The 20832-nt window shown below is 40.3% G+C and overlaps 1 protein-coding gene across 2 annotated transcripts in view; it reads left to right on the top strand.

The window, feature by feature from the left end:
- Window positions 1-20832, top strand: part of GRIN3A (glutamate ionotropic receptor NMDA type subunit 3A) — a 170314-nt gene that overhangs the window by 58062 nt on the left and 91420 nt on the right. For both annotated transcript variants that reach the window (XM_019816253.3, XM_045043508.1), the window contains exon 3: window positions 12572-13619. In XM_019816253.3, the coding sequence (XP_019671812.3) occupies window positions 12572-13619 (1048 nt within the window). The remainder of the gene's footprint in view (window positions 1-12571; window positions 13620-20832) is intronic.

The raw sequence follows: 20832 nt of genomic DNA, 5'->3' as shown, positions 1-20832 counted from the left end.
TAAACAAAAGGATACGTGATTCTTAAAAATAGAGATGTGTCCATATAGACAGACTGAGGGGGAAACACTGGAATCGGATCTTACGATAAACAAGTCATTTTCTGGTTTGGAACAAATTCATAGGCATAGGAAATGGCATATGTAAATGAACCAAGACCTAAAAGAGAAATTTGGTACCGTTGGAGCATACATTGAATATGAAAGGGATTCAACATGGTTGTGCAAAAGTAGTTAATTTGATAGCATGCCACACAGGGCTTTTATGCCAAGCTAAGAAGTTTGCACTTTGTATGCATACTGGATGTCACCTGAATGGCAGAATATTAGCCATGATGTATTTCCAAATTAACCAATTAACCAAACTGTAACAAATTAACCAAATAAAGTAATACAGCATAAAAACCTAGAAAGCAATTTTTTAGACCATTACAATAACACAATTGTTTTTATTTCTCAAAATTGGTTTTAGCCTTGCCCACCTTTACTCCTTATTGCACTGTAAACACCAGACTCTAGTGAAAGTGAGTAGTTTGACCTGCTGTTCCTAGGGTTAGGCTTTTGTCCATGCTTCTCTTTGGGCCCTGCATGCTAATGAATCTATTGTTGTTAGAGAAAGAGCTCCCTTGGGTTAGTCTTAGCATGAACAAAGACTGTTACTGGGTCTTTAAGAATTCCAAGAGTCTAGTCACTGACAGACCCCTCATTCTCTTGGCCCCAGAAGTCCCTGACCCTTTGGCTTACTAATTATAGTCCTGATAGTGACTCTAGCTTCTAAACAGGCCATAGAATCTTGCCTTTATTCTTTGAACAGCTTCTGCAGGTCAGTTCTCTATCAGATAGCCATGATTAATTCATTTGTACATTCAAAAACATTTGTTGTGAATATCAGGCAAGGCCCTTGGCTAATGCTGGAGACATAAAGAGTAGAAAACCGGGACCTTGATCTCAGGAAGCTTACAACCCCCCTTCTGTTTTCTCACTAAGGGAGGATATGCTCCTCTAATTATCCATATTTTTTGTAAGTTTGTTTATTTATTTTTGAGAGAAACAGAGAGCGCACTAGCAGGGGAGGGACAGAGAGAGAGGGAGAGAGAATCCCAAGCAGGCTCTGCACTGTCAGCACACAGCCCGACACAGGCCTCGATCCCACGAACTGTGAGATCCTGACCTGAGCCAAAATCAATAGTCGGATGCTGAATCAACTGAGCCATCCAGGTCCCCCCCCCCCCACCCGCCATGTATTTTTTAATCCATTTTCTTTGACTGAGCTGTTTATCATTCGTGAGATAACACCCATTCTACTAGTGATTATTCTCTTGTATTAGCTGGCATTGTTAGGCTCTCTCTTCATTTGTCCTTGAAGAATAGTCCAGCATGCTAGAGACTCGTCCAAGCTGTGTTCATCTTCATACTTGCATAGTCAAGCAATACCAAGACAATACCAAGATTCACTAGGCTTTCATTAATAACAAATGTTGCTTTACTTATTGATTCTCCACATATTGTGTTCAGCCTACTATGTGCCAGGTATTGTGAGGCACTAGGAAACTTCAGAAAAAAAAGGCTAAAACAATCTCTGTTAAAAAATCCCAAGATATAAATTGATGGGCCCCATTTTACTCCTGGATGTTAAAAGAAGTCCAGAAGAACTTGAGGCTGCAGGATAGAATTCTAATTTTGAATATTCTTACCCATGTTTACAATAATCTGCTGGCACCATGACCCTAGCGAAGTTATTTAATCTTTGGAAACTTTAATTTCCATAACAATAAGGATTCTCACCTTGAAAAATCAAGTGGTATACCTAGGGTCATTCAGCTAGTACTTTATAAGGGAAGGCTTAAACCAGTTCATCTAAATCCAAATTCTCAATTCAGAATTGATATAAACCTTCCTTAATTGGGATTCCATTACTTTGTAATTCATATTCTTTCAGTCAAAAGCTACATACATTAGGAGGCATGACTACTCTTGTATAAGCATTCTTGTCCGAAGGACCCTACTGAGCCAAACTAGTTAGCCTGTATGTTTCAGTTGTACTTAGAGAAGATGCAGTTGCATTCAGCATAGGAGCCAGGGGTTGGATGCTGGTAACTCTGGTTCCTTGTATCTTCAAGCAGAATCCATTGCTGTGTGGTGACCTAGTGTGTCCAACTGTTACTCCTAAGTTAGCACTGTCTGCTAGGGCATCCAAGGTGTCAGTACTTCTAGAAAGCACATGCCTTGGTGTCATGAATCTTAGGGACCTACGCTTAAGGTCTGTGTTTCCAGATGTTTCCAGTAGGAACCCCTGCCACTGAACTAACTTCACTGAAATCCTTTGAACTTGCTGCTCTCTCTGTGTCACTTAAATCATGCCAAGAGCTGAGTCTGAAATTTTCACTAAGTCATGGAAGCCTCAAATAAGGAACATTAGAAAAGAGGTATTCCCTCAGGACCCTATTTTGATAAAAACAACTCAAATTTGCTTAGTCCAGCATCCAGCAAGTTTTAAACTATGGAATTTTTCCAAATGAGGAGAGCTTCCAAGCTTTTATTTGCCAAAGAGGATATTGTGCTCTTTGTTGACTTTTTCCTTTGTATGCATCTACTATAAAATTTGGAAATATGTCAAGAAGAGGTATGAAAGTATAGAGGGCAATACTGAAGCTCCACTCTGAATTCCAGATCTATCTCTCAGGCCACTTCAGCCTCCAAATCTTCAATCTCTGGGTGGATGAATGACTGGTAAACACTGCATGATGTGCCAATGCCAGGGCTATGCTATTACTGAAGGGATATCAGCACCTGGGTTAGTGCTGGAGCCAGATCCGGAGAGCTAGAATGAATTCATTTGGGGTATTACACAAAGCAACCAGGAGCAATCCAAGGGCTGGGCACAGACCACAATTGTGGAGAAGAGTCAAGGTCCATACCAAAATGCAGAAGGCAAGGAAAACAGCTTAAGAGGATGGAACAGCTCTAACACAAATGTGAGAGAAAAACACAGAAAGCAAAAGGCGCCAGCCTGTCGCTTGTGGCTCACGAAAGCAAGAAAAGGGAGAGTTATATCCATGTGTCTGATTTTTTGAGGTGTACTATTCACACCAATAGTAACACAGCCCAGAATGTATATTAACACAATCACATAGGTTACTATTTTCCTCCTCTTGGGAAAAAAGCCAAGAAGGACAGGAACTGTCCTTCCACTCTGCAGTTTCACTTGTAAGTAACTGAGTTTTGCTGATGTTGGCAAAGCATCGACCCACATGATTCATGTGGGTACATATGTATATTTAATATGTTATTAAATTCCTGTTGCTCTTGTCCCTTAACTGATAGAAATTTATTTTAAAAGGTGAGCTTTGTAAGTTGATGTGATCAATGATTAAAATATGTGGGGCCCTTTGTTCAAAGGAAATTTAGCAATTTCTAATTCCTTTTAAATTCCTTATCCTCAGAGAGGTTTCCCATTGAACCAATTTCTATTTTTGATACTGTCCATCATTCGGGGGAAAATGTATTAGAATTTTAATTCTTTGAACAATTTGTAAATTGCAGATACAAATACTTCCTGGCTGGCTGAGCCCTATTCTTTTGGCAAAGTGATGAAGAGCTCTCATGTCCGATCCGAGCAGAAGACATGGGTCTAATTGCATTTACCCCACAAACATTACTAAGCAGTAACTCTGGCCAGGCAGATTCAAAGATGACTCAGTACTCTGGGTGCTTAGATGAACGCTGAAGTCTCTTTCAGCTTGACAGCCTGCAGTGTTAGGAAGCAGAGCAGTAGGAAGAAAGGATTTACTTATTCCTACCAGTCACTCTGTGGAAGAGACTGCTTTCTGGAATGCGGAGAATGTCAAAATCCACACCCTCACAGGCTTAGGGTTAGAAAAGTCAAAGATGGAGGTAATCATCTGCCAAATACTTGCACTTTAGGATCACTAAGAAGGATTAGAAAGAACAGTTAAGGCATCTTTCACATACAGCTCAAGAAATTGTCTACGTTTAATGTTTAATTTGGAGTGCTGTCCCATGCACGGAGAACAAAATGAAAGCAATGTCCTTTGATAGAATTGTACCTTGGGTAACTCTGTGGCTAAGGTGACAAATTCATGTCATCAGGCAAGGGTCTGCTGCAATGAAAGAGGCCACAAAGTGAAAGCTGAACTAATGATAGCTGGCCATACAAATAGGAAACGGGTCTCCGGCGTTATTGAAAAAAATGGGGATGGGGGGAGGGGTGGCTAGATGGTAAAAGAAACATTGAAAATAATAAAGGGAAGTAAATAGATGGATTTCAGAGGGAATGGGAGGGGGCCTAGAGTGGCAGCAACAGCAACAACAAAATAGTAATTAACTATTACTGTTAACTCAGTGATTAACTGAGGATGGTCAAAAGCTCATTGAACATAAGATCTCCTTTTAACATGACAAAATATTGACAATTCTGTTATACAAAGTCCACCGACAGGAAGAGAGGGAAAGAGAGAAAGAAGAGAAAATTCAGAAAAAAAAAAGAGAGAGAAAGGGGCGCTTGGGTGGCTCAGTCAGTTGAGCATCCGACTTCGGCTCAGGTCGTGATCTCACAGCTCATGAGTTTAAGTCCCGCATCAGGCTCTGTGCTGACAGCTCAGAGCCTGGAGCCTGCTTTGGATTCTATGCATCCCTCTCTCTCTGCCCCAACCCACTCACATTCTGTCTCTGTCTCTCTCAAAAATAAATAAACATTAAAAAAAATTTTTTTTAAATAATAAGAGAAAGAACAAAAAGAAATAATGAGATAACCATGGATTAACCCACGTGCCAGAAACTAAGAAACATGGAGGAAGGGGAAACCATCTAGAGCCTGGGGAAGAGACACAAAATGAAGATAATTTAGAGAATAAGGAGGAATAGAAAAAAGTCTTGAAGAATTATGAAAAATCACACACATGGATTAAAATAGAAACAACAAATATAAATAGCTAATAATTCAGACAACTGGATCCCTATAGTGGTTGTAAAAGATCAGAACTGGGTGTAAATTCTCTGAAAGACATAAGACTATCCAAAGAAAGAATAGTTTGGGGCCCTCCAATGATAAAGAACAGGGAAAAAAACTGTGAGTACGCATTTGTGACAAATGTCAAAGTCTGGAACTTTGGAGAATGTGAGTTTTGATTGGCAGTTAACATGATTGTAGATAATGAGTCACATGGAGAAAAGATGGGATTTCTGAACATTAGTAGATCTCTTCCCAACTCTCCTTTTTTCCCCCACCCCCAGTAAAAGAAGAACAGAAACTTTAAGAATATTCATTTGTGGGGTACCTGGGTGGCTCAGTTGTTAAGCCTCCAACTTCAGCTCAGGTCATGATCTCACAGTTTGTGAGTTCGAGCCCCACATCAGGTTCTCTGCTGTTAGATGGAGCCTGCTTTGGATCCTCTGTCCTCTCCCACTTTCTCTGCTCCTCCCCGCTCTTGTGCGTGCTCTCTCTCAAAAATAAATAAATATAAAAAGAAGTATTCCCTTCTTTCATACTCAAAGGGCTTTATTGAGCTTCTGGTGTAGTCAATAGCTCTGGAGCTAAATTAAAAGTGACCACAAAATAAATATTTAGATTCACTGCATAGGAACAAGTCAACCTGACAAGAATTAGGTGGTGTTGGTGGGAGGGAAATTGGAGAGAATATCACCAACAGTAATACAGGCAAAGGCAAAAAGTCAAAATGAAGTTCTCACAGGCTAAAAAATGTTATGAAGCTTTGTGGAGGATGAACAAATCTCTCATTCCTCAGGGGCGGAATATTAAATATGATGAGATGATCATGGAAAAAGAGATTCAGCTCATTTTTCAAGACATACGAGAATGAGGATACAGATTTTTTTAATGATACAAAGAAAGTTCCCAAAGGGAAAAATAAATTTTATGGCTCTACAGAGCAAAATAGATTTCCTCATGTACAAATAAGATTAATGGAAGGTGGCAATGGTGGGGGAGGAACAAAGATAAGAGGACAATTTAAAAAGAAATAAAAAACAGGGGTGCCTGGGTGGCTCAGTCGGTTAAGCATCCAACTTCGACTCAGGTCACGATCTTGCGGTCTGAGTTCGAGCCCCACGTCAGGCTCTGTGCTGACAGCTCAGAGCCTGGAGCCTGCTTCAGATTCTGTGTCTCCCTCTCTCTTCCCCCCCACCCCCCCTCCACTCACACTCTGTCTCTCTCTCCTTCAAAAATAAACATTTTTTTTTAATTTAAAAAAGAAATACAAAACAAAGGAGGGCAGTAGATAATACAAAGATAAGTTGAGTGAAGAAAAGATCAAAGCAGAAATAAACATATGACCTATAAACAACTGGGCCAAGGAAGAAGACACAGGAGGAAGAAGATGTATTTAAACAATGGTTTGGTTCCTATGGGGTGAAAATGAAGACTGGAAACAGTGGGGTTATTCCAGGACTAGTTGAAAAGCAAGAAAAGATCCAGATTTATGATAAATATAAAAACATATTACTGGTAAAACTACATGCTATGAATGAGAAGTCAGGGGGCAGCAGATCTTAAAATCTATAAGAACATGACATTATTTTTGGTGAGAGATTTTTCTTTAACTTTGGTAAATTTTAGAACAACTTTTTAAAAAGTAAAAATAGTACGTGAATAATGTAATTAGATAAACACTGCAGTTAACATTCTATTATTAAGGAATGTAGAAGCATTTGACACACTTGATCACTGCTCCTCCTTGAAACATCTTTTTTACTTGGCTTCAAGCACCCAAAACAGCCTGCTCTTCTCTTATTTCTCTGGTTACTTCTCAGTTCCCTTTGCTAGTCCTTCCTCAACGGCACCACCTTCGAGTGTTAGAGAGCCCCAGATTTACTCCTCGGACTTCTCATCTGCAAAAATATCGTGTCCAGAGGGAAGGCTTCCAATTTTGTAGCTCCAGTCCCACCTCATTCCTGAGCTCCACACCATCTCTAACCACCTACCTGACATCTACACTTCAATTTCTGTAAGTTATCTCTAACTTAACCTGAGCAAACTGAACCGGTGGTTCTCACCTACCTCAAACCTGGTTCTCCTGACAGTTTTCTCTCAGTGGAAACTCCAGGCCTCCACTTGTTTGGGGCAAAAACTTTGGTGTCATCCTTTCCTCTCCTTTTCCTAGCAACCATATCTGAGCCATCAGCAAATCCTGTCATCCCTTCCCCCCCCCCCCCCCCTTCAAAAATCTGACTAATTCTTCACACCTTCACTGCTACCACCTCCGGCTAAGCCATCATCACCTTTTGTATGAGTGTTGGAAACCGCCCCTTAACTGGTCCTTCTGCTGCTGCTCTTGTCTTTTTTCAGTTCTTTGTCAACACAGCACTGTGGTGATCCTGTTAAAATGGAAGTCATGTCAAATTGCTTCTCAGCTCAAAACCCACCACTGGCTTTCCGTCTCAGGCAGAGAAGAAACAAAGTCCTTACAGTGACCCACAACATGTGTTTTCCCCAGCTCTCACTACCCATAAATTTTCTCTGACTTTGTCTTAAACTTTCATGCCCCCTCACTCCCCTCTGTGTTTCTCACACATCAGATACGACCCCACTTCAAGAAAGCTGAACCTGGTGCTCGCTCTACAGGGAATGCTCTACCCGGATCTCCTCCTCCCGGTTAGCTCCTTCCCTTTCTTTACTCTTTACTTCTTTACTCAAATACTTCTTTCTCTGAGAGGCCTCTGTTGGCCTCTCTCATTTAAAATTTCACCCCACTATGGCCGCCCCAGGCACGTCTTCTCTCCTTACTCTGCTTTATTTTTCCTCCTTTGCCCTTAGCAGCTCTAATATCCCATACACAGTACCTACTTATCACATTTATTCTGTCTCTTTCAGTAGACTATAAGCTACATAGATTTGCATCTGTTTTGCTCACTACTATATTCCCTACCTAGCACCTAGCACAGTGCCTGGCACATAGTACTGTTGAATGAATCAATGAGTGAATGGGGGACTTGTTGTTTTTAGTATCTTTGTTCATTTGTTTTCATGAATAAGAAAATCCTTTAATTAGCATGTCAAGTCTTGTGTGCAAATGTGGCTTCTAAAATGTATCTTTTTAAAAAAAAAATTTTTTTTTCAACGTTTATTTATTTTTGGGACAGAGAGAGACAGAGCATGAACGGGCGAGGGGCAGAGAGAGAGGGAGACACAGAATCGGAAACAGGCTCCAGGCTCTGAGCCATCAGCCCAGAGCCCAACGCGGGGCTCGAACTCACGGACCGCGAGATCGTGACCTGGCTGAAGTCGGACGCTTAACCGACTGCGCCACCCAGGCGCCCCTAAAATGTATCTTAAATGTAGTTGACATTGATCTTGCTTACACCGTGAACTGTCTCAAAAACAGTTTTTACATAATTTGCAAAGTACACATTTTATCTCGGTTCCTGTACAACTCAACACATATTCTTAATTAGTGAGATAATTGGGAGCATTGACTAAAGTGATAAGTTACCTCAATGCAAATTAACTAATGAGCTTCATTCTTTCAAGCAGAGTGGTATCTTGGGAGGTGTACTGATAAAAAAACATGGATACCTGACTGCTTTGTTAAACAGCCCACACGAAAGGCATGGTGCTAAACTAGGTTCTTACTCAGAGTGAGATCCAAGCCCTTGCCATACATGACAAAGCTATTGTAATATTCTTCTAAGTGGTCTCCTGGTCACCATCTCTTCCTTTCTATGTGCACAGTGTACCTGTCTCTAGATCAATATTAACAATGCAGACCTCTGGTTATATCCATTACTCTGCTCAGAAGTCTTCACGGGTCCCCTTTTCCTATTAAATAAAATCCAATCTCATAAAATGGACATGGAAAACCTCTACAGTCTAGTTGCAATTTGCTTTTCCTACATTATTTTCTCATATTTTTCTACCCCGGTCTCTAATTCGATTGTTCTGCCTTCTACCCCTTGTTATATTTTCCACCTCCCTACCTTTCCTCAGAACATTCTGGAAGCCGGAAGTTTTATTTAGAATTCATTTCTAGGCTAGAGCAGTAGTGTGATCAACACAGAGTGTGGTGATATTATTGGTCCCTGTGACTCAGGCTCTAAATTTCTGTTGAAAGAATTTAAGATCACATTTCTCTTTTTTAATACCCACATTGCTATATGGGCTTACACTGAGCTGATATTCAGCTAAATACTCCAGGACTTATATATGTGACCTTCCATCAAACTGAGTTTCACACATTCTTGGTGTGGTTTGTGTGCTAAATGCAACGCTATACATTTGGTACCTTAAAATCACTACTTTTCTTTTTGAAGAATATATATCTCCTGCCTCTGCCATCTTTTCTCCACTTACACTGCTATTACCTTAGCTTTTGCCACCTTAAGCCCCTTATGAAGCTAGCAGAGAGAGAAGCAAGAGAAAGAGGGAAGGAGCATTATTCCCACATAATGAAAGTGTGCTCAGCCCCCTCCTTCTTACAGATCATTGCCTATATAGCTGGCTGGGAAAAAAAAAAAAACTTTTTAAAATCAAATCTGATGGTCATGCCCTTCCCCAGATAAAATCTCTGCAATGGCTCCCCATTACCTTCATCATAACCTCAGACCTTTTGAAATTCATTTCCCACCTTCATCTCCAGCCTTATTTCACACCACTTATCATCATGCAGCTTGCACTCTGTGGCTTTTGCACACACGTCTCCCTGAGTGAATAGCATCAGTCCCCAGCTTCTCTTCCTGGCTAACTATTCATTCTTACAGACTCAACTCTGGCACCTCCTCCTCTAAGATTTCCTATCATCTCTACAGTAGAATGTGCAAGTGCCTTTGCTCTCTGTTCCAGTGGCACCCAGATTTACCTCTAACATGACACTCATTATACTGGTTGAGCATTGCCTGTTTGCTTTTCTTTCTCCCCATCGGTAGACTTTAAGGTCCTTGAGAATGAGTGTGCCTTTCATCTCTGTAACTCTAATGTTAAGAACAGTGCTTTTATCAGTTTGTCTTGCCAATAAAGTTATTCCCGATTTTTCTTTTTCTTGTTCATCCAAGAAGAATGTAGGGCAGAGTAAAAAGGAACATGGTAGAAACTGATTTAAGCAAGAGTAAGATTTCACCCTTTTAATTTTTTAACTAGTATAGGGAGGCACTGAAACTTTGCTACACACTCTTATTACATTACAAAGAATACATAGTGAGGGTGACTATAACTAAAAGCTATCAGTGAGATTATTTTAATTTGCCTTCTCCATTAAATGGAAATAAAATAGACAGATGATCTGTAAATGGGGATTCTCTGAGACCCAATTTCTTGGTGTCAGTTGCATAATGAAGCAGGCACTGGGTTTTCTGGCCTGGGAAAATTGAAGACATTTAGATGCAGATTGATTAGTCTTTCTGTGAGAAATGAATGCCTCAGAGACAACTGAGCATTGCCCTTCAGTTACGGCCATATTGAATGGGACTTAACATATTGATGAAACATACTTTTTACTGGAATGAGAGAGTTACATAATCTCTGAAAGATTTCTTTTCAGAGATAATTTAAGTATGTATTTTTTCAGTGGCAGTCCTTCAAGGGTCCATCCAGCTAAAAATCTATACTCATTAAGCCCCAGATATTCTTAAAATAGTAAAGGGCGTCTCCTACAACTCCAGATTTACTTTCCTGATCAACAAATTGACCAGATGAAATTAACCTATTTACTACAAACCATTTTGTTCCCTAGGCTGTCAGCGTGTATATGTGTGTGCGCACGTGTGTGTGTGTGTGTGTGTGTGTGTGTGAACACAGCTAATAGTAGATTGCTCATTAAAAACACAATTGTAGTCACCCTTTATAGTACCTAGGTAATTATCGATTGATTGATTTGTATATTTTAATGATTTGGTTCCTACTTGTCTAAAGAAACATAAAACTATGTTAAAATCTAAGATAACTGAGACTTCATTACTTGTTGCAAAATAGAATTTATTCTAACTGGTAGAGTCCCACCGGGGAGTGCTAACATGAATAATTAACCATTACATGCAGTCTGCCAAAATGAGCAGTTTCATTGCATTTAGTGATAGTAGCAATCTTCAAATGTGATTTACATTTATATCTCTAATGAAAATTAGTACATTCTTCACACTTTCTGATTTCTCTATGCCCCTTCTGTGGCAGCATAACTTCTTAATACTTGTGTTTGCATTTGTCAATTACTGAGTAATGCTGGTGGCAGGTAATGGATGAATGTGTTTTGCCGAGAATCTAGACTTGTATCCGCTGATTCCTCAAAAAAAACCTCTATGTTATATTCCCCGTTTCATTGTAATTCCTTTTAGTTTAACATAGGTCTTGGGTAACCTCTATGAGTTTCTCATAATGCAGTACTTTGTGTCTCCAACAAGAGAAATCCTATTAGATGATAGGGAAAAGTGACCTGGGGACAGCCTTGATTGAAACAACTTGAATGACATTAAATAATAGCTACCATATCCAAAACATTCGCCCTGTGTAAAAAGGTGTGGTATATATTTTACATGCATTATTTCCAACTCTTGTAGTGGAGGAAGTACTATTTTCCCCATTTTGCTGAAGACAAAACTGAATCTTAAGAGTTTAGTAAATTGGTCTCCAAGGACAATGCTAGAAGGTGGCTGGACCAAAATTCAAACAGAGATTATGTGTCTGACGTTACAGTCTAGGCTTCTCTTCTGTCACAGGCCATAATTAAGAGTACAAAAGTGCCCAAGCTTGTATGTTACCTTGTAGTGCCTTATCCTCCCAGACTGTGACCAAGCATTTTCCTGTCTTGCCCATATCAGAACATACTTGACAGTGTCTGGTTTCAGGGTTAGGAATCAGGATATCATTCACTTGGTAATTTTCCTTTCTTTGACTTGGGCAGAGAAGCTCTCTCCAGAGCCAGAGCCAATTGTTTTTCTCTAATGATTTAGAGGGAGGGCAGCCTGAGGCTATCCTGAGATCTGCAAGTCTATTTATCATCTTTCACTTTGTTCTATGGATGATATCCAACATGCCTGCTGCTTTGACTGGCCTCATGGGGACAAATGTGTTCCACTCTGAAAAGAGAAGTATTGAAAGTAAAATTTGGCTGTTTGCTGGAATTACGGATGCAATTTTTAAGTAATTATAAAAGTATAAGCATACTTATTAAAACTCATTCCCTGCACCAAAAAAAATTTGGTGAGCTGATTTCATTGCAACAGAATATAGTGAAGAGTAGAAATGAAACATGTTAAAGATGCTGAGAACCTCCATAGCTTAGAAAGTTGTAAGAATATAGAATAAACAGTTTACAATGGGAAACAATTAACACATCCCTTAACTGAGAAGAAAAGGTATCTGGAGTAAGACCAAGAGCCAAGCACCTAACCCAGATGTTAGAACCTGAGGGTGAGATCTCATTTGCTGAGTGAAATAGGACTGTTTTCTTAGAAGGAGTCCAATTTATTAATTCCAGAAGAAGTTACAGGCAATGCCTTTAAAAAATTTAGAGTTTCTTTTTATTAAGATAGGGAAGCAAAGATGAGCACTGTTTCCTGTCTTTGGCCTCACCTCTCTTCCTTACTTTTTGCCTTTGCTCCTCTTTGCCAGGTTTCTAGCTAACACCACTTTCAGAGGCCTCAGTGGTTCCATCAGAGTAAAAGGTTCCACTATCATCAGCTCAGAAAACAACTTTTTCATCTGGAATCTGCAACATGACCCCATGGGAAAGCCAATGTGGACCCGCCTGGGCAGATGGCAAGGGGGGAAGATTGTCATGGACTATGGAATATGGCCAGAGCAGGCCCAGAGGCACAAAACCCACTTCCAACATCCAAGTAAACTACACCTGAGAGTGGTTACCCTGATCGAGCATCCATTTGTCTTCACGCGGGAGGTAGATGATGAAGGCTTGTGTCCTGCTGGCCAACTCTGTCTAAACCCCTTGACTAATGACTCTTCTGTATTGGACGGCCTTTTTAGCAGCCTCCATAGCAGTAATGATACAGTGCCCATCAAATTCAAGAAGTGCTGCTATGGATATTGCATTGATCTGCTGGAAAAGCTAGCAGAAGACATGAACTTTGACTTTGACCTCTATATTGTTGGGGATGGCAAGTATGGAGCCTGGAAAAATGGGCACTGGACTGGGCTGGTGGGTGATCTTCTGAGTGGGTCAGCCCACCTGGCGGTCACTTCCTTCAGCATCAATACTGCACGAAGCCAGGTGATCGATTTTACCAGCCCTTTCTTTTCCACCAGCTTGGGCATCTTAGTGAGGACCCGAGACACAGCGGCTCCCATTGGAGCCTTCATGTGGCCACTCCACTGGACAATGTGGCTGGGGATTTTTGTGGCTCTGCACATCACTGCCATCTTCCTCACTCTGTATGAATGGAAGAGCCCCTTTGGTATGACTCCCAAGGGACGAAATAGAAGTAAAGTCTTCTCCTTCTCTTCAGCCTTGAATGTCTGTTATGCCCTCTTGTTTGGTAGAACAGCAGCCATCAAACCCCCCAAATGCTGGACTGGCAGGTTTCTAATGAACCTTTGGGCCATTTTCTGTATGTTTTGCCTCTCTACATACACGGCGAACTTGGCTGCTGTGATGGTAGGCGAGAAGATCTATGAAGAGCTTTCTGGAATACATGATCCTAAGGTAATACTCCTTTTTACTCTAGCTTTCTTTATCACCCATTATAACTCCATATATTGTGTCTTAAGCTGTGGTATGTCTGTGTTCTTTCATCTAACACAAGAATATTCTCTCAGCCATCTATAGAGACTAAGAACTAAATTAAATATTTTATTGTTTTATTGAATGAGACAAAAAAAGTGAGGGGGTTCTGGGGTGTTTGCGCTAGAGAAGGTCTTTTTGTAAGAGCGTCTATTAGTAAGTTTCTCTTGTGTTATTTGTGCATCTGACAGAATGTCCATCAAAGAATAGATTTACAAAGTGTTTTTACCCAACGCAGACTGCAAAAACTGGTTTATTACTTCTCTTGGGAATTAATGAAAATAAATAGTAGGATCTGTGTTTTAAATTGTAAAGAAGAGTTAGAATTAAAGAGAGTTAAAATTAAAGAACTAACATTTAGTCAGACACGACAGAACTCAATGGGCATAGAATAAGGAGTACTAAACTAACTGAAGTGGCAAGATTAGTTATGAACTGGGTGTCTTTACACAATACGGAAAGGTGTACAGCTGGCCAACTTGGCTGAGGGGATGATGCCAACAGTCACATTATAATGTCCAAGGATATTCAAAGAAGTATATCTATTCTAGGCTGCCTTTGATATCCTAGATATCTACCTGGCCCTAAGAGTTGAAGGGAGGAGATGGATGGAGTTCAGGCAAATAGGTAAAGCAGTGGTGATACTCAAGGAGAGCCATATTTGTGTTCTCTCTGGATTAAAACAGGACCCCTTCCAGTGACTAGGAGTATGGAGAACCTAGTCCAACCTGACTCGTAGTGAGGAGGTAGTTGTCAGGGTTCAAGGGAATTGGAGTAAGACCCAAGGGAGGACTACAGTCCTGACAGGGAACAGAATTCAGATCCAGGACAAGAGTGTTCCAATGTGCACGACCCACCTAGGAGAGATTAGAGAAAGTTGTAATTCAGTGGGCGTTCCTGGGATGCACTGTGTTTAAAACAACTTGAGCTCAGCTGAGCATTTCAAATTGAGAAATACTGATGCCTTTTCAAATACTCCTTTCACACCAAGTCTCAAGGTATTGAACCTTTACTATAAATTTATATTAAACATTTATTTTTTTAGTTTTTTTAATGTTTTATTTATTTTTGAGGGAGAGTTGGAGTGTGAGTGGGGCAGGGGCAGAGAGAGATGGAGACACAGAATCTAAAGCAGGCTATGGGCAGGGAGAAGGGCACTTGTTGGGATGAGCACTGGGTGTTGTAGGGAAACCAATCTGGCAATAAATTATATTTAAAAAATAAAAAATAAAATCAGAGAGAAATTAAAAAAACAAAGCAGGCTCCAGGATAAGCTGTCAGCACAGAGCCCAACACAGGGCTCGAACTCATGAACCGTGAGATCATGACCTGAGCCAAATCAGATGCTTAAGCGACTGAGCCACCCAGGCGCCCCTCCATTAAACATTTAAAATTAATTTCATAGATCACCAACATATAAGACATTTGTAACTGTCTTTATCAAATGATGGAGTGGCCCAGAGGGCTGGTGGCAGCTTTAGAGAATTCTCATAAATGGTTTGTACTAAGATATATGATCCGTTCTGCAAACAAATGTACATGAGAAACTTGACCCATACACTGCAAACCTCCTGGTAAGTGACATGAACCTCATGAGAAGGTTCAACAAACAATGGCTTACTGATTAGGCAAGGAACTGCATTGCCTTTTAATTCACACTCAGGGTTTTAGGTTAGGAGCTGGAATTTAGTGAACACCAATAAGTCTGTAGCATAAGTAAATGTGTCACCCTTAAGAGAGATTTTCATGATGCTTCAGCATTTGTGCTTTGCAGTGGTATTAGCAGCCTCTGTTTATTCTTTGCCTGACTAGACCTGTAGATCTCCCATAGATTCATTGTCTTGTTAGAGGCTTACCTAGATTTTTTACATGAATCTTGCCAGTACGATGCTTAGATTACAAACTCAGAGTGGGAACCATTCAATGCAATCTAGTACAAAAAAGAAACTAATATATGGCTGTCGTGAAGATTCCAGACCATTATCTAACATAAAAAGGTGAATACAATACTGACTAAAGTTTCATTAATCAAAACCAAGAATTATCAGAATGAAGTCACGGATCCTGTGTGCGAGACATCTGAAGCAATGATTATTTTAGGGGATTAAATAAAAAAACATGAAGATAAACTGTACACAGCAGTAAAACAATTTCTTTAAGCAAAAAGAGACACTCATTCCATCCCCAACTCCACCAGAATAAAAGGTGAAGTTTTTATAAATCTAACCCCACCCCCAAGACAAAGTGAGCAGAACTAGACAAAGCCGACTATGTGTTATAGCTAGTAAGTTCTTAATGCAGTGGGACAAGCCTAAATCTAAAATGCTTTCAATTTGAGATAATAAATGAATTTCCACTAAAGTTCCCCCCAGTAATATGTGTTTCTTCCCTAGTGTTGTTTCTATGTTGCAAAGTCTCTCATTTATAGGTTTTGGTCACATAAAGATACCCAGGTTATTTGACTAAGAAGTACTTGACATTCTGGACTTTGGGCGAATGACATTAGTGACAGAATTGTTCAGTTTTCATCCAGATATGTGGTATTATGCAAATGATAGAATGTATTCACCCTCCCACAGAGAGATATGATTAAAATCATTTTCATGCCCATTCAGTCATCAGTATTCATTCTTAAGTGTATTGCAGTTACTCACGGGCACTTTTCGTCCTACCGATGCTAAGCTCTTTAGGGGACTTATCTTTTTCTTGTACTAAATGATGTCAAGAAATTCAGAAGTAAATAAGACCGGTATAGGAGAAGACAACTTAAGAAAGTTGTAAACATGCTGAAGTTTAAAAACATGAAGTACTGTCAAAGTTCAAGGAAAGGGTGATCACCTTCCACTTTAGTATACCAAAGGAAAGCTTAATTAACAAGATAAAAATGTGTGCTTATTCTTGAAAAACACTTGGAAGTTGGACATGTATGTGTGTCAAGGACATAGGAATGGTCATTCCAAGCAAAGCAACAGAATGAACTACTTTGAGGTGGAAAGTACAAGGCACAATCAGGATATATTGAGGAGTTCAATTTAGCCATAGCATATGTTCCATGAAACGAAGGAGGTGAAGTCCTTGTCTAAAAGTTAAGTTCAGGGGCGCCTGGGTGGCGCAGTCGGTTAAGCGTCCGACTTCAGCCAGGTCACGATCTCGCGGTCTGTGAGTTCGAGCCCCGCGTCAGGCTCTGGGCTGATGGCTCGGAGCCTGGAGCCTGTTTCCGATTCTGTGTCTCCCTCTCTCTCTGCCCCTCCCCCGTTCATGCTCTGTCTCTCTCTGTCCCCAAAATAAATAAGCGTTGCAAAAAAAAAAAAAAAAAAAAAAAAAAAAAAAAAGTTAAGTTCAGTGGCGCCTGAGTGGCTCAGTCGGTTGAGCGTCCAACTTCGGCTCAGGTAGTGATCTCACGGTTTATGAGTTCAAGCCCTGCCTGCATCGGGTTCATTGCTGTCAGTGTGGAGCCCACTTCAGATCCTCTGCCCCCATCTCTTTCTGCCCCTCCCCACTCAGAATAAAATAAACATTAAAAAATAATAATAAAATAATAAAAATTAAGTTCACTTGAGATAACAGAAGATCTCTGACATCAAGCTAAGACAGGTGAACTTCACATAACAGTAGAGATCTACTGACATTTAAAAAAAATTTTTTTTAATGTTTGTTTATATTTGAGAGAGAGAGACAGTGAGCAAGCAGGGGAGGGGCAGAGAAAGAGAGACATAATCTGAAGCAGATCTCAGAGCCCAACACAGGGCTCTAACTCCCAAGCTGTGAGATCATGACCTGAACCAAAGTCGGACGCTCAACCGAACGAGGCACCCAGGCTCCCCATTCACTGACATTCTTGAACAATAGAATAGCAGAGTGGAACAGTATCCGTTTAGGAGGATGGTTGCTCCGGCAGCAGCATGTAAATAAGATTAGAAGAGAAAGACAATGAATAGAGTTGAAGTTGTAGCAATAGTCACTGATAGAAGACAGATGCAAGAAATATGGTGGTGATCAAGTCACTAGGACTTGACAGTTTAACTGAGTGTGAGAGGCAACAGAGTCTCCTTCAAAGTTGCAGGTCTGAGTGTCTGACATGGCAGTACCATTCAAGGAAGCAGAAAAGGCAAGTCGTGGACTAGAAAATACAGTGATCAGTTCAGTTTCATACCTGGCATTTTAAAATCTGTTTTGGACATTCAGGCAACATGCAGCAGGCATTTGGAAGCCCGAGTTCAGGAGTGAGATTGAAAGCTGGTGGGACTCCTGGCCAGAAGGTGATCCTGTGTATTAAAGCCATAAGAGAGTATGAGATTCCCAAGGGGGAAGGTGGTAGGGAGAAAAATTGCTATTTGAAGGAAAGCAACAGGCATAAAGGAGTCCAAGCTGTTGGAGAAGAGGATTTGAGGAGAGACAAGGTAGAAAATAAGGAGATAAGGTGCCCTGTAATGAAGTCACACAGACCCCTCTTTCTGTAGCTTGAGTTTTTACTTTTTTGAGGTGAAGATTGATATTATCCTACCTGCCATGTCTAGCTTCTTGCTAGTGTTATCAGAGAGGACAAGGGCTGACCAGCGCCCAGTCCAAACCGTGAGAATTATTAGTGTGTGCGTGGGTGTGTTTTATGTCTGATGAAACTGGGTTTATATGGTTTGCTTTTGCCTAGTATTTTTCCAGACTCTATTTTCACTTTTCCAATACACTTGGTGGCATTTTAGTTCAGATAAGTGAAAACATGTCATCTACATAAAAGTCACATAGAAGTGACTTTTAGTTCAGATAAGTGAAAACATGTCATTTACAAAGAAGTCTGTAGTTTTCCTGGGACATTTGTGTGTCTGCTGGATGGTGTATTGGTCACCCTCTGAAGATTCTTCCACCCCCAACTCACTATCTCATTTCTTTTCATCTCCTTTTGTGCTCCTCATTTGGTAGATGTTAGGACAGCCCACATTATACCTTGCTGCCATTTTCATCCCGGTTGCAATCTTCTGGCTCAGTTAATTCACCTCAGACAGATTTCAGTGTGCCTTCACATGAATGCTCTTTTCCTTCTGCAACTCCTCTTTAGTTACCTCAGGATAATCTCCCCATGCCTCCCTGTTATAGTTGCGTGCCTGAACACTTTGAGAATTCTACCTCTCAGACTCTTCTAGAAGCACCTTAGGAAGAAACATGCTCCTAGGAATAGATGTCTTCAGCTCTTAGAGGCCGTGTAAGCCCCCAGATCTGAAAAAGGGACTCCCCAAAGTTCCATCTCTTCTTTCCTTTTCCTCTTACCATTCCCTTGCATTATAATGTTTTAAATTATAATCATAGTGGTGTTTTGTAAGTGGTTTCTATTTCTCACCCCAAATTTTGACTACATCTTTTTTTTTTTAAACAAAAAAATGTCCATCTTGGAATCCAAACACCACTTATAAAAGTGTTTGGATGAAAACCTATTGACTTAAAAAGTGAGATTTGTGATCTGTATTTATACACAAGCCATCAGTAAATTGAGCCCTGGCCACATAAGTATTTGTTTCCATGATATTAGATAACTTAGAGTGAATGTAATGGCACCATATTTCTTCGTGATCATAATTGTTTAGCATGCTGGCTATACATTTATCACAATTAATAAAACTGTTAAGAGCGTGAATATTTTATCACCATCTCAGAATTGAGATTCACTGGCTTCGACGAACTATTTGAATCAAGTAAAATTAAAAGCAAAATGCTGGGCAGAACAGACCAGTTTATGATTCACTACATGTTACAGTAGCCGGGGCAGGTTAGAATACTTCTTTTTTTTTCTGACTGGGGGTGGAGGGAAGAAATCATCTTGTTGCTGGTTGCTCCCATAGCTAACCCCAAGGAAGAGGGACTGAACTGCTGTGCAAATGAAATTCAAAAGGATGGTTCTATCTTCACTTAACTGTTTTTGCCAGAATAATTTATTTTACACTAAAAGTAATGTATGTAGCTTCTCCCAGCCTCCCACCGACTCTTCTGGGAAGCAAGCTCCATGCTTCAAAGCGGGTGGGCTCTTGAAGCATGGGACCATGAAAGCAAGAATTTATGAGTGATATATTTAATAGAGCTTACATGGGTATTTCTCCGACATAAAACTAGCACTATTCATTATAGGCAATGCAGAAAATAGAGTAAGGCAGACAGATGGAAGCAAATACCCATTGCCTCATCATCCAGAGTTATTTCCTCTTAGCATTTTGAGATGATTGACAGGTGGATAGAAACCACAGTATTATTTTTATCCAGCAAAGTCTTCATCTGGGCCTATGATCTAAGGTGCAGAATTGGAGGTTCTTAGAACCTTCCAGCCATTGACATTCGATCTGCAGAGATATGGGACAAGATGAGAAAATCCCTTCACAAATCACAAAGCACACTAAAAAATGAAGCCCCACCTCCCCTCATAGAGTTGAATTGGCCCAGTTGAAAGGATACATAAGCATTTGAAATGAACTGTTTGCTGATTTTAATGGACCTTCTAGCTCTTTTCCAGCTTCTCACGTACAATGCCCCCTTAACTCCGTGTGTCTTAAAAAAAAAAAACAAAAAGTCAGCTCCATAGAGGGAATAAGAGGCTAGTGTCATTTTTGTACAGGCAGATGATGGTGCTGCTTAGGAAATACAGTCCTGGCCTGGTGAACATTCAAGTAAATATTAATAATTAAATAGACCTGCTGTGAAGGCAAGAGCAAACTTTAACCAGAAATATTAAAGTAAAGGACACTCTGGAAGTCCTAGTAGGAAATGATGAGCATTTCCCAAAATAATAAAAACCACCTTTATTGATCTTCATATAACAGCATGTGCCTGCCCAATAAAACATATGAATTCATGTAATAAAGGCTGGCCTTGAACAAAGGAGGGATGCCAGAACTCCAAGGCAAACAAGACTGAAAATGGAGTTTGAGACGACAGGAAGGAAAACTGAGCCACACCACACCATTCATTCGTTCTTTCTGTAATTCAGCCAGTAACAGTAACTTCTGTTCCAGGCACCAGGCTAGGTGGCTGGAAATTTAGCAGCGAGAAAACAGATGCTGCCTTTGCAACATGGAGTTTAGTGGGAAAGAAAGACATCAATCAAGGGAGCACATAAATCAGCTAGTGATGTAAACCGTGTTAAGTTACTGCAAAA

The sequence above is a fragment of the Felis catus genome, chromosome D4 (genome assembly GCF_018350175.1).
Source record: "Felis catus isolate Fca126 chromosome D4, F.catus_Fca126_mat1.0, whole genome shotgun sequence".
In the NCBI taxonomy this organism is placed as follows: domain Eukaryota; kingdom Metazoa; phylum Chordata; class Mammalia; order Carnivora; family Felidae; genus Felis; species Felis catus.
The sequence above is the reverse complement of the archived record's forward strand: the minus strand, read 5'-3'. Positions and strand labels throughout refer to the sequence as shown.